Source organism: Vipera ursinii (assembly GCF_947247035.1).
Source record: "Vipera ursinii genome assembly, chromosome: 4".
NCBI lineage: Eukaryota > Metazoa > Chordata > Lepidosauria > Squamata > Viperidae > Vipera > Vipera ursinii.
In genome coordinates this window covers 798,550-810,796 of record NC_139514.1, presented here as the reverse complement: position 1 = coordinate 810,796, position 12,247 = coordinate 798,550, and the positions used below count along the sequence as shown (strand labels likewise).

Below are 12,247 nucleotides of genomic sequence, written 5' to 3'. Positions count from 1 at the left end.
AGGTCAGTAAAACGAGGAGCCAGGTTGTTGGGGGCAACAGGCCGACTCTGCAAACCGCTTAGAGAGGGCCTGTAAAGCACCGTGAAGCGGAATATGAGCCTAAGTGCTCTTGCTCTTCACTCGGCCTCCTGAGGCCGGTTTAAAACAAGGGCCCAGATTGTTGGGGGCAAGATGGAAATAACGCTTTGGTGACAGAAACTGGTTTTTTAATCTCTCCCTTTCAGGAAAACGGAACAAAATTAAGAATGGGAGCAAATGTCTGTTGCGATTCTCAGTCATCTAGTCCGTAGTTCATCCCAAACTGCTTTTTCAAGAGGCAGCTGGACTTCCTTTGTTTCTCCCTGAAGACGCTTTGCTTCTCAACCAAGCAGCTTCTTCGGTTCTGACTGAAGGGCGGAGGACGGAAGGGTTTACGTTCCTCGCAGTCATCTGGGCGTTAGCGCTCCCTGTGAGAATTGTTCAGGAGCTGCGATGGCCTGAGGCTAGCGGAGTTTCACGATTACTGTGCTTGGCTCTGGGGCGCCCCGATTCCTGGCCGAACGTTCCAGGGAAGGAATGAAGGTTAAACCCTCCGGGGCTGATAGCTCCCCAATCTTACCTGTCCCAAATCCTGCCCCGAGGCCTGCACCCAGAGCCCCGGTCGCCGGCTTGTTCCCAAAGAGGCTGTTTCCGGTGGCGTTTGCATTGAACCCTAGGGGAGAAGGTCAGAGTCAGTGGCTTTCGCTGAGCTTCAGCCTCTTGGCTGGTAGAAAAGCAAGCCAGGTTTGGCCGAGGCTTCTTCTGAGGCCCCAGGGCTGCCACTGGCCCCCAGGAACGCGGCCGGCCTCGGGTGCAATTTTCAGCACGATGAAAAGGGGAACCGCGATTCAGGCTTCAAGAAGGCCCGCAACTAATCAAGATTTAGGATCCCACACGGAAGAATTTCTGTAACTGGTGTGGGAGACAACAATTGGATCCAGTTACAGTTCCTGTTCCAGGGATTTTGGATTACTTACTACTGGAGGGGCCTAAGAAGGGCTTAGCGCCTGACACGATTCGTGGACAAGTTGCTGTCCACGGGGCTCGCATATGACAACTCGGGACCCTTGGCTCAAACACGAGGAGGGTACGTTCCTTATCAGGGGGACAATCTGCGGCAAACTACTCATGGTTCACAGAGATCCCTCTTGGGATCTGTCCAAGGTCTTCACCTCCTCTTGAGCCCATCTGACCCCCCCCCCCTACGGTTCTTGACACTCCAGGTCGCCTTCCCAGCAGCCGTCACATCGGCTAGCCGCATCTTGGAATTGGCAGCACTCTCAACCAGACGACTGACGTATTTTTCATAACGACAGGGTGGTCTGACGCTGGCTGAGGAATTCTGGGAGTTGAAGTCCACAAGTCTTAAAGTGGCCAAGGTTGAGGACCCCTGCTCTAATAAGTCATCGATGACCTGTATCACCTATATACGTAGTCCTTGACTTACAACTGGTCACTTATCAATCGTTTGAGGGGTACAATGGATGCGCCCCCTCTGGGCTAGTTAAGACCCGATTTCAAAGTTATAACAGCCGCATATGCCCACACATATAAACACACACACACACACACACCCTGGTTATACGATGGCACTTGGCAACTGATTCACCTTTATGGCTGTCTGTAGCATCCTGCGGTCACGCAACTAGGATTTTGATTTCCCCCCCCCCTGGTTTCTAGTGTTTACTTCCCGTTTCCGGCAAAACCGATCCTTTGGGGGAAACGACGGTGCCGTTCCCCGAATGACTGCCATAAAAAAATATATCATAAAATCGGGTGGGGTCTCCCAGTGGTCCGCTGCTGTCAGTCTAGGACTCCTTGAAACTTTAATTGTGCTTGCGCCCGTTAAGTTCAGGGAAAGACATTTAACCTGGGATCCCACCAAGTGTGAGTTCTACCCTGCCTGGCGGCTGCGAGTGCCACCCTTGCAGCCCTGGGCACAGAGAAGAGGGCGCACGGATGGCCTGGCACCCGGCAGGGACCCCCTAGCCCAGTGAGGGCGAAACGTTTAGAGACCGAGTGCCCACAAACTGCCCCCCTGCCCGCCCCCGACCCGTGTGGCCACCCACTGCCTCCGTGGCCTGCCGCAGTTCACCCAGGCGGCCCAGCAGCGCCGTGGCAGCCACGCCCTCCGCCCACGCCCCGCAGCATCAACCGCGCGTGATGGGTGCGGGGCGAAGTCTTGTCCCTGCTGCTCGGCTGCCATGTCCTTGGCTGCGCTGCTCCATGCAGGCTGCGCTCGGGGGCGACTCTCCTCGAGGGGGGGCTGCTGGTGAGGAGGGGGCCGTGGGGGTGGGCGGGTCTGGGGCCACGGCGCGTGTGCCCACAGAGAGGGCACGAAATGTCTGATGCTAAGCGAGAGAGTTGTTACGTGGGTTTTGCCCCATTTTGCAACCTTCCTTGCCGTCGTTATTAAGTGAATCGCTGCGACTGATAAATTAACAACACGGGTTGTTATGCGAATCTGGATTCCCCCGTTGACTTTGCTCGTCAGAAGGTCGCAAAAGGGGATCACGTGACACACACACACACACTTGGACACAGCCACGGTCATAAATACGAGTCGATTGCCAGGCGCCTGAATTCCGGTCATGCGACCCTGGGGAGGCTGCAAAGGTCTTAAGTGTGAAAAACGGTCCCAAGTCGATTTTTTCAGTGCCTTCCTTCGTAACTTCGGTCGCTAAGCAAACTCTCGTTAAGTCGAGGACTACCTTGTTATGTCGCTATACAGCTGCCCACATCGTTAGCCCACAAGGGGCGGGGAGAGACTGAACGAGCTCACACAGCCCAGGTTGGGGAAAGGAGAGGGGTGACCAGAGCCCCCGCCCCCATTCTCGACCCCAGCCTCTCCAGATCAGGTGACCCTCGGGGACCAGGGACCCTTCAGTTCGGGGGTGGGCAACTGTGTCAACTTTACCGCCTGAGGACTTCAATTCCCAGAATTCCGGAGCCAGCCAGGATGGCACCTTTGCAACCGGTGGATTTCCTGGCTGGCTCCGGAATTCTGGGAGTTGGAAGTCCACGGGGGGCGAAGTTGGCACCGCCCCAGCTTCGCCCCAGTTCTGCCTCTGCCTTCCAGCTGGCAAAACACACAACGGGCCGAAGGGCGTCCGGAGAGCGCCGTTTCGTCGCTTACCAAAAAGTCCGGTGGTTGTGGTCCCAAAAGAGGGGGCGCTGGTGGTGGTGGTGCCGAAGCCAGCGGGCTTGTTACTGAAGAGGGACTGAAAAGGAAAAATAGAGACCGGAGTGACTTTCACAAAAACGCAGGCACCCAGGTCTTTTTTTTTTTTTTTTTTTTGCAATTAGTGGGCGACACGCAATCGGGAAAGGTGGCAAAAATTTTTCCCTCTCTCCTGCCGCCCCACCCAGCCGCTGCCCTTTCCTCGCGCAGAAAAACTCCCAGGGCTGCCCGAGGCCGGAGGCAGGCAGAGAGGAGGGTCCAGTCTTGGGCCAGTGCAGGCCCAGCTCCCAAGAGGAGGTGCCCTTTGCAGGGGGAGGCACACGGCCTTGTCCTAGCTGGGAATCCAGTCCTCGCTCTCTCTCTCTCTCTGTGTGTGTGTGTGTGTGTGTGTGTGTGTGTGTGTGTGAAGCCAGGACAGATCTTTTCCTTTCAGCTGGAGAAAGGATTTCTTCTTAAGAGGTGGATTGCTGCCAGGAGGGGCCTGACCGGCAGATTCCCTAGAGAGCGCCCCCAGGGACAGATTCCAGGAAGATCACAGGGATAGACAGTCCTCGACCTACGGCCACAATTGAACGCAACGTTTCTGTTGCCAAGTGAGACAGTTTTGTCCCATTTTATGACCTCCCTTGCTACAGTTGTTAAGGGAAATCACTGCAGCTGCTAAGTTAGTGACAAGGACGTTAAGTGAATCTGGCTTCCCTCATCAGAAGGTCTCAAAGGGGGATCACGTGACACCCCCCCCGGAGACGCTGTGACCGTCATCAATATGAGTCGGTTGCCAAGGGTCCGAATTCTGATCGCCTGATCCTGGGGGAGGAACGCTGCCGTGGCCGTAAAGGGTGAAAAAAAAAACGGGGCTAAGTCACTTTTTTCAGGTGCTGTTGCGAATCTGAATGGCCGCTAAATGAATGGCTGTAAGTCGAAGACCCCCTGTGATCCCCAAAACAGCCTCCTGGGATCTGGGACCGGAGCAGAGAGAGAGGCGCTTCCCAGGGCTCCTTTTGCGACGGCTGCTTCTTGAGTTGCAGGCAAGGATGCTTCCTGCCCTCAGTGCCCCGACGGGAGGGTCCTCGGCTAACCTGGACCACCGTCACGGGTGACCCTGGCAGGGGATAAAGACCGGCTTGCCCGCAGTTTCCCTTCCCCCCCCCCACACCCAGAGCCGAAGGTCAATCCACCTACCGAGCCACCGACCCCGAAGCCGGTGTTGGGCTGTCCAAAGATTCCGGTTCCTGTCCCGAAGGCAGCTGCGGTGTTGGTGTTGGCCGCTGTGCCGAAGAGGCCTCCCGTCTGCGTGGGCTGGGCCGCTCCAAACAAGCCCTGCCAAGGACAGGGAGGGTTGAGGAGGAGAGCGTGTGACTGTGAGTGTGTGTGTGTGTGTGAGAGAGAGAGAGACAGAGATCCTTTGCAAAAGCTAAGCAGGAAAGGGGGGGGCAGGAAAAACCGCCAGAGAAACGAACTCTGCTGGGGCTGGAGCTGATTCAGCCGAGCTGGGCAGGAGCAGAGCTAAGGAAGGATTGACGGAAGAACAAAGCGGAAGGGACCTCAGAGGCCGAGGCCGACTCCCTGCGTTAAGCAGGAGACTTTACACCATTTCAGACCGAGGGCTGTCCAAAGGCTCAGGGCTGAACTGTGAGCCCTAGGCGCTCCCTGAGCTGGGCGGTTTTCTTGCAGAAGTTTCATGACCCAGCCAGGCAACCTCATCCCCACTAGAGGGGAAGGGCATTGTGGAGAGAAGAAGGGCCTTGGTGCTCTCTGAGCCTGGTGGTTTTCTTGCAATTATTTTATAACCCAACTAGGGAACATCCTTAGCACTGACGATGTTCCATAGTTGGGTCATGAAACATCTGCAAGAGAACCACCAGGCTCAGAGAGCACCAAGGACCCCACAGTCCTCCTCTTCCTCCTCCTCCCTTCTAGCACTGACGATGTTCCCTAGTTGGGTCACGAAATGTCTGCAAGGAAACCGCCCAGCTCAGAGAACATCAAATATCCTCTCCTATCGGTCTCTACTAGCTGTGCCATGACTGAGTGCCAACGTGAGGGTCTGAACGACCCCTCAAGAGTTCAACAAAAGTTGCGATGGGCCTGTCCCAGAAAGGCGTGTCTCATACCACAGCTAAGAGCTTTCCGGATTGCGACACCCCCACCCCTCACCATCGTGTTCGTGTTCGGCTGTCCGAGGGTGCTGGTGTTGGTGAACGAAAAGCCCGTGTTCTGGGCTGTGGTGGGCTGACCAAAAGGTTTGTTGAAGAGGCTGGGCGTCGGAGTCGAGCCGAAGAGACTTCCGGTCCCTGTGCCAAAACCGGTGGTACCTGCAACACAGAGACGACGTCCCTCTGTTACCATCCTCTCCTGGAACCAGCTCTTGAGTTCAAAGCACCCAGAGGGGGCGTGCTTCAAATGGCAGCGCCGCTTGGTCGCTCTCCCCTCTGCCTGAAGCTGCTGGACGAAACTATCTGGTGGTTTGGGAGGACACACCATGGATACACCGATCAAAGGATACACTTCACGTCGGGGAACCTGGGCCACTTTAAGACGGGTGGACTTCAACTCCCAGAATCCCCCAGCCTTCTGGGAGTTGAAGTCCACCCGTCTTAAAGTGGCCTAGGTTGGGAAACTGCAGCCCAGAGACCGCAGCAGCCACCGCACTAAAGACGATAGCGGTTTTTTGACCAGCTTGGCCAGAGCAAGACCAGCCTGTGGATACTTACTGGCTCCAAATGCGGTTTTATTTGCCCCGTACGAAAAGCCTGTGTTGGTGGTGGAGGAGCCAAAGAGTCCTGTGGCTGTGCTGGACGCAGCGGTGGACGATCCAAACAAGCCTGGGGTAGCCCCTGCTCCCACTGGGTTGGAGGGGCCTTTCCTGTTGGCCTGATAGTCTTCCAAGCGAAGCTCCTGATCAGAGAAACATTTAATGAGCATGCAGAGGATCACCTTCCCCACGCTCTGGCTTTCCAAAAACAGGAGAGGCAGCCTTTGATTGTGGGTGGGTGGAGGCTCCTGGAAAGGGGGGGAAGGGGGTGCTGCTCTCAAAGGGAAGGGCTCCCTACCCTGCCTGGCTGTTCTGACACCGGGCAAAGGCGCAACTAAGCTAGAACGAGATGGAAGAGTTATGCGAATCCCTCCAACTGGGCTTCATTCAAGCAGAACAGAGAACACCAGAATTGGAAGGGACCTTGGAGGTCCTCTAGTCCAACCCCTACAACATTCCAGACAAACGGCTGTCCAATCTCTTCTTGAAAACCTCCAGTGATGGGAGCACCCAGAACCTCTGGAGGCGAGCCATTCCACTGGTTAATTGTTCTCACTGTCAGGAAATCCCTCCCTATTTCCAGGCTGGATCTCCCAGAATTCCCCAGTTTTAAGAAGGGTGGATCATAGAATCACAGGGCTGGAAGGGACCTTGGAGGTCATTCAGTCCAAGCCCCTGCTCAGGCAGGAGACTCTCTACCATTCCAGACAAACGATTGTCCAACCTCCTCTTAAAAGCCTCCAGCGATGGAGCAGCCACAACCTCTGGAGGCAACTTCCGTTCCTCCCTGTCAGGAAATTCCTCCTTAGCTCTGGGCTGGATCTCTCTCCTGGCTTAGGTTCCATCCCTTGCTCCTTGACCTGCCCTCCGGCGCCTTCCCCTCTTCACTAGGGCAACCCCAGGCCCACAGCCCAGACTGACCTCCAGCGACTTGCTTTCGTACTCCTTCATAGCAGTGATGCACTGATGCTTGGTGCTGATGTTGGTGCTGACGCCAGACTTGACCATGGTATCCGTACCGGTGGGTGCCTGGAAGGAAAAGGACAAACGCACTGGCTGGAGACGCGAGTCCGGGAAGAAGCCAGGCTCCGAGGGTGCCTCGGGGGCTTGCAAGTGGGCTCCGAGGGCTGGATCCGAGACCCAGGAAATCCTGCTACGGTACCCGCCAACGGGCAGGCCGCCTCTCTTGAGGTTGACTGAATTTGCCCTGCACGGTAGGTCTCGCCCTCTCCTTGCCTACGCTGGGCTCTGGCTTTGGCTCTGCTCTGCCTACCTGGAAGGCAGCCTTCGCCGCTGTGGCTGCCTCTGCTGCCATTTCAGACGGAATGTGAGCAGGGAAGGTCCAGCTCCCCCCTCTGCAGAGGCCGAAGAGCCCCCTTTTAGCCGATCGGGCCATCTTCTACTACTTCATCAACTGCTACAGAACGCTCAAGGATGGCGATTCCGTCCACCCCTTAAAGGGGCACCTGCCCTTCCTAAAGCAGCGCCAATGGCGCACCCCCCCTGCCTCCTTCTCACCAGAGGGTGAGGCAGGAGATGGGGCGGGCGGGCACCGGACTCAGGGCCATCTATCCTAGCCAGCGGCAGCTTTCCAACATCTTACTCAGAGAACTGCCTGGTTTGAGGTGTGAGTTTCCACTCATGAGGAACATTTGGTCATAGTGTCACAGCCATTCTTCAAGAAATCAGCAGCGTATTCGTATTCGCAGCTCAGGGTTGAACGATGGGGCCCTTGGTGCTCTCTGAGTTTGGTGGTTTTCTTGCAAACGTTTCATTACCCAACTAGGTAACATCTTCGGTACTAGAAGGGAGGGGGCTTGTGCTCTGTTTTTATGCAGTGGCTTGCCCCCTCGCCAACAATTACCCATCTAAGCAGAGATCAACGTCAAAATTAATACTAGACCAACAATCAAGCAGTAAACAACAGCCCTATTAACAAGCCTTTGAAAAACTCCCAACACGGACAGGACAAGCCGTTACCGTGTAAACAGAGAGAGAAAAGCCCGCACTTCCTCTACTGACAAGGTTCCCTAATTGGGTCATGAAATGTCTGGAAGAGAACCACCAAATTCAGAGAGCACCAAGGACCCCACAGTGAGAAGCACAGCCGTTATTCTGGCACTCCCTCCTTCAAATAATTCACACACAAATAGAACTATATAGAACATTATCAGCTTCTCCAGAGCGGCCAAATTAATCCAGATTCCCCAGCATACGTTCCTGCAAGGTATCTTGACAAGAACTTCCTATCCCTAAATTAAATCTTGTTATGCCGGCCCATACGGAAGGACTGAGAGAGGAGAGTCAGCTTCACGGGAATCGTAATGAATATGAAGCCTTGTTCTCTTATCGAGGGCAGTGAAAGGCATTCAGACGTAGCGTTCAGAAGGGTGACGTGAACCGCAGGAAATCTGCGCAGGTGAACAGGGCTTACGTTGAATTTAATGGTGGTGCCAGTAGGGACAGTGGAAAAGCTTGTTGACCCGAAAAGGGAGCCAGATGTGCCCCCAAATGGGTTGGAGGTTGTGTTAGTGGTGCCAAACAACCCTCCGCTGCTGGTGCTTGTCCCAAAATCTGTAAAAAAAATAAAATAAAATAAAAGCCACGTCCAAACATATCAAGGATAAAACTGGACTTTGTCTCACGCAACGAATATCCGATAGAAAGCAGGGAGAACGTTTTCATTTAAGGAGCACTGGGTTCTGGGCCAGCATGGACAAGGATGCGTATTCAGGGACGGAGGCCATTTCCTTGCCCGTTTGTCTTCCACAGTTGGGACCGAGAACACAGCCTTTGTGCAGTTCACAAAAAGCTCCGGAGTGAGCCTGGGGGTGGGGAAGAGAACCACTTCCTCTGTCCTCTGCACGGAGTCAAGGAAGGAAGGTGGTTCCATACAGGAGCTTCCATTTTTGCTACGAGTTCCAGCAGGGGATTCTGCCTTCCAAAAAGTCTCCTTGGAGGATGTAGACACCGCCGGTTCTTTGGGCCAAAGAGAACGGGGCGGAAAAGGGAGAGACGGGTGTTTTATTTCTCCCCCTGCTGACCCTTTGTCCCGCCCAGGCTGCAGAGAAAGACCACTGGCTCTCAGCAAAGGTCTGAACTGATTCTTTGCGCAAGGGCAGGCCTGACCTACCCCTTCCCTCAATCTATCCAAACTTCTGGGAAACTGCATTCTGAGTGAAGGCAATGAACAGCCCTGTTCTAAATCCTGAAATCTTTTTTTTTTTAAACCCAATCCCCGAGAGTTTTAGAACACAGGAGCTGTGGGGCTGGTTAATGCCCTGAAGTCCCTGTCCCCACTTTTTAGTTAACCTTTAAGGCTATCAGTTGAACAATGCACGTTTTTCAAACCCAAGCCACTTTGCATCAGTATGAACTTTGTGAAGATATTATAGACAAGCTGAAATACTTCAGGGCACGTTTCAGCTTATACTCAATTACAATACTGACAGAAGAGGCGGTGCCTTTGCTGTGTGTACTCCACTAAAGCTGGCCTTAAAAACAGGACAGGAGCAGGTTATAATTATTTTCTCTTGTCATGTTATACATCTGATCAAGGTCAAGGTCTGTGACCAATTTAACAGAGTCCTCCTCACCTGCTGGCCGAAAGAGCATCGACAGAGCTAAAGGACAATTCAGCAGGAGGCTGAACCTCACCATGGGGATCAAAAGCAGGAGAGGAGGAGGAGGAGGATGGGAGTTTTACAACATTTCAGATTATATTTCTAACCACGCTGATTTTGACTCCTCGACCAAACAGGTTTCTTCCGTTCACGCGCCGGTTCATCTATTTTTATTTTACTAGAGTTAGGAGGCTGGGCTTCCAATCAGGATGGGACGGAATCTGCAGCCAGAGTGGGGGAGGGGGTGTGTGGAGAGACTGGCTAGCTGGGAATCCTTGCAGGGGAGGAAGCGAGGGAGACCTGACCCCCCCTCCCCAAAAATCCTTTATACTGTATGGTTGTTCCCAAGAGAGCGGAGTCCAGTCTGGGGAGGTTCTTGTAAACAGGCGCAATAGGCAACGAAGCCGCTTCTCTGATCAGCTCGCAGTGTTGGTTTTGTCCTAGTTCCTTGCGCCTGGCACCACCTCTGTGAACCTCACAAACCTCGCTTTGTCAACGGGACCCAGGAGATGCCCAGGAGTGTTTTTCAGGATTTGGAAGAGAGGCCCCTTCCGCTCAGGGAGGCAAAGCGGGAAACGGCACCGTGCACGTGGCACTTCCCAGCTACTTGAGAGGGAGACAGCCATACTCACTGCCAAACCCCACCGGCTTGCTCTGGGCGAAGGCATTGGGCTGGGTTGAGAAGAGGCCTCCCCCAGTGCTCGTGGTGCCAAACAGGCCGCTGGAAGTTCCGGTTGACGTGCCGAAACTAAAACCGGTATTAGTGGACGAGGTGGCTGGCTGGCTGAAGGTGCTCGCCCCGAAGAGCCCTCCTGCAACCAAAGAGAAGCCCTCTGATCAGGCACCCCGGAGGAGAAGGGGGGCAGGGGGCACAACAGGCGGGGGTGGGTGGGGGGCAGATCTGTACCTGGCTTGGTCTGAGTGCTGCCAAAGAGTCCTCCGGCATTGTTGTTGGATCCGAAGGCCGATGCCCCGAAGGCTCCTCCGCTGGTTGTCCCAAAGCCAGTGTCTGCAAGGCAGGAAGAGGGGGGTTGGGGTGGGCTGGGAGCCTCTGAGCTCACCAAAGGGTTGGAGTGCAGCTGCTGCCGTGGCCACAGCTGAGCGTTCAGGCCGAATTACGGTGCCTTTTTTTTTTTTGAAACAGCACGTGGTTTTGCAAACCACGTCTTGCTGAACACTGAAGCTCCAGCGATAATTATGCGATAATTAAAACGAGCAAACCTTTGGAGAGCTTACCGCATTAAAAAAAACAGAACGTTAAACAAAAAGCTTTTAGCTCAGTCCCATCCCGTCCATGTTCACGTTATACATGTAGTCCTCAACTTATAACCTCAATGGAGGCCAAAACCTCCGTTGCTAAGCGAGACTCAGCTGCGAAGTGAGTTTGGCTCCATTTTGTGATCTGCCTGGCTTGTTGTTAAATGACATACTGCAGTTGTTAAGTCAGTAATACGGCTGCTAAGGGAATCTGGCTTCCCTCGTTGACTTTGCTTGTCAGAAAGTTGCAAAAGGGGATCAGGTGACACCCCCCACCCTACCCGGGACATCGCAACCCGTCATAAATACGAGTCAGTTGCCAAGCATCTGAATTTTGATCACGAGACCACAGGGATGCTTCAGCAATCATTAAGTCTGAAAAATGGACGTAAGTCACTTTTATTCAATGCCATTATCACTTGAGATGGTCACTAAACATACTGTCTCAAGTCGAGGACTGCCTGTAAAGAAAATGTTCCACATTCTATGCAAGACTGCCAAGTAACGTTGTTCTCTATGCGGTTCACAAAGATCACATACTACTAAAATTTAAAATATGTTGTTTAAGCCTTTCCATCGGAGAGGAGAGGAGATTAAAACCTCAGCCCGTCATTGGGTGTGGGTTCAAAGGGGGAGCTTACTGGGAGGTAAAAGATTTCTGCCTGAAATTGCTCATCTAGGCCAAAACCATCCCTGCTTTCTCGATCACTCACTCTGTCCGAAAGTCAAAGTTGTTCCAAATCCCCCTGCGTTGCTGCCAAAAGGCGTTCCAAAAGATTTATTAAACATATTGAAGTTATTTCAATGTCTCAATACCTAGAAAAGAAAAAAGAAATAAAAACTTTAGACAAACTCAGATTTTAGGAGTTTCTGTTAGGCTTCCCCCCCCCACCAGAAGTTGATAAACTAGCAAATTAATAATCAGTCATCTTGCTATCAATGGCAAGAGTTATGAGCTGATCACATTTCAACCGAGGGCATGGTGCCAGCCTTGGCTATGTGGTTAGTTTATATTTTAGCATACCTTTTGAAGTCAGAAAATTGGGCCATGTAAGAAAACTACGGTTTAATGTCATGAGTACAGATCCATGCATTGAAACAAGATGGATTAAAAAAAATGTTGGATGTCTTCAAATATAAGAGGAAAATGCTACTTGAGAGGACAAAATTGTTCAACCTATGTCTGGCTCAGATTCACGAAAGCATAAAGTAACAGACCTCTGAGGGTCTTGGAAATAAACATCATAGGGTACTATTATTAAAAATAAAAGAAATTGTTGTAAATTATGAGCATGAAATTGATAGCCTCACAGTGCATTAAACAAGGATAGACATTCAGTTTTGCAGCCACTGAGATTGTTGGACGAGCAGGCATAATAACAGCCAGGGAACGATTGAAGCCTGGGAAACAGC

The 12,247-nt window shown here is 53.0% G+C and overlaps 1 protein-coding gene across 1 annotated transcript in view; it reads right to left on the bottom strand.

Moving 5' to 3' along the window:
• NUP98 (nucleoporin 98 and 96 precursor) overlaps positions 1-12,247 on the bottom strand; it is a 48,026-nt gene that overhangs the window by 30,566 nt on the left and 5,213 nt on the right. Inside the window, exons 2-11 of the mRNA XM_083362377.1 lie at positions 11,548-11,650; positions 10,485-10,586; positions 10,210-10,389; positions 8,389-8,528; positions 6,876-6,983; positions 5,914-6,097; positions 5,357-5,514; positions 4,382-4,519; positions 3,155-3,239; positions 599-691 (exon numbers count right to left, since the gene is read on the bottom strand). Of these exons, the coding sequence (XP_083218503.1) occupies positions 599-691; positions 3,155-3,239; positions 4,382-4,519; positions 5,357-5,514; positions 5,914-6,097; positions 6,876-6,983; positions 8,389-8,528; positions 10,210-10,389; positions 10,485-10,586; positions 11,548-11,623 (1,264 nt within the window). The 5' untranslated portion in view covers positions 11,624-11,650. The remainder of the gene's footprint in view (positions 1-598; positions 692-3,154; positions 3,240-4,381; positions 4,520-5,356; positions 5,515-5,913; positions 6,098-6,875; positions 6,984-8,388; positions 8,529-10,209; positions 10,390-10,484; positions 10,587-11,547; positions 11,651-12,247) is intronic.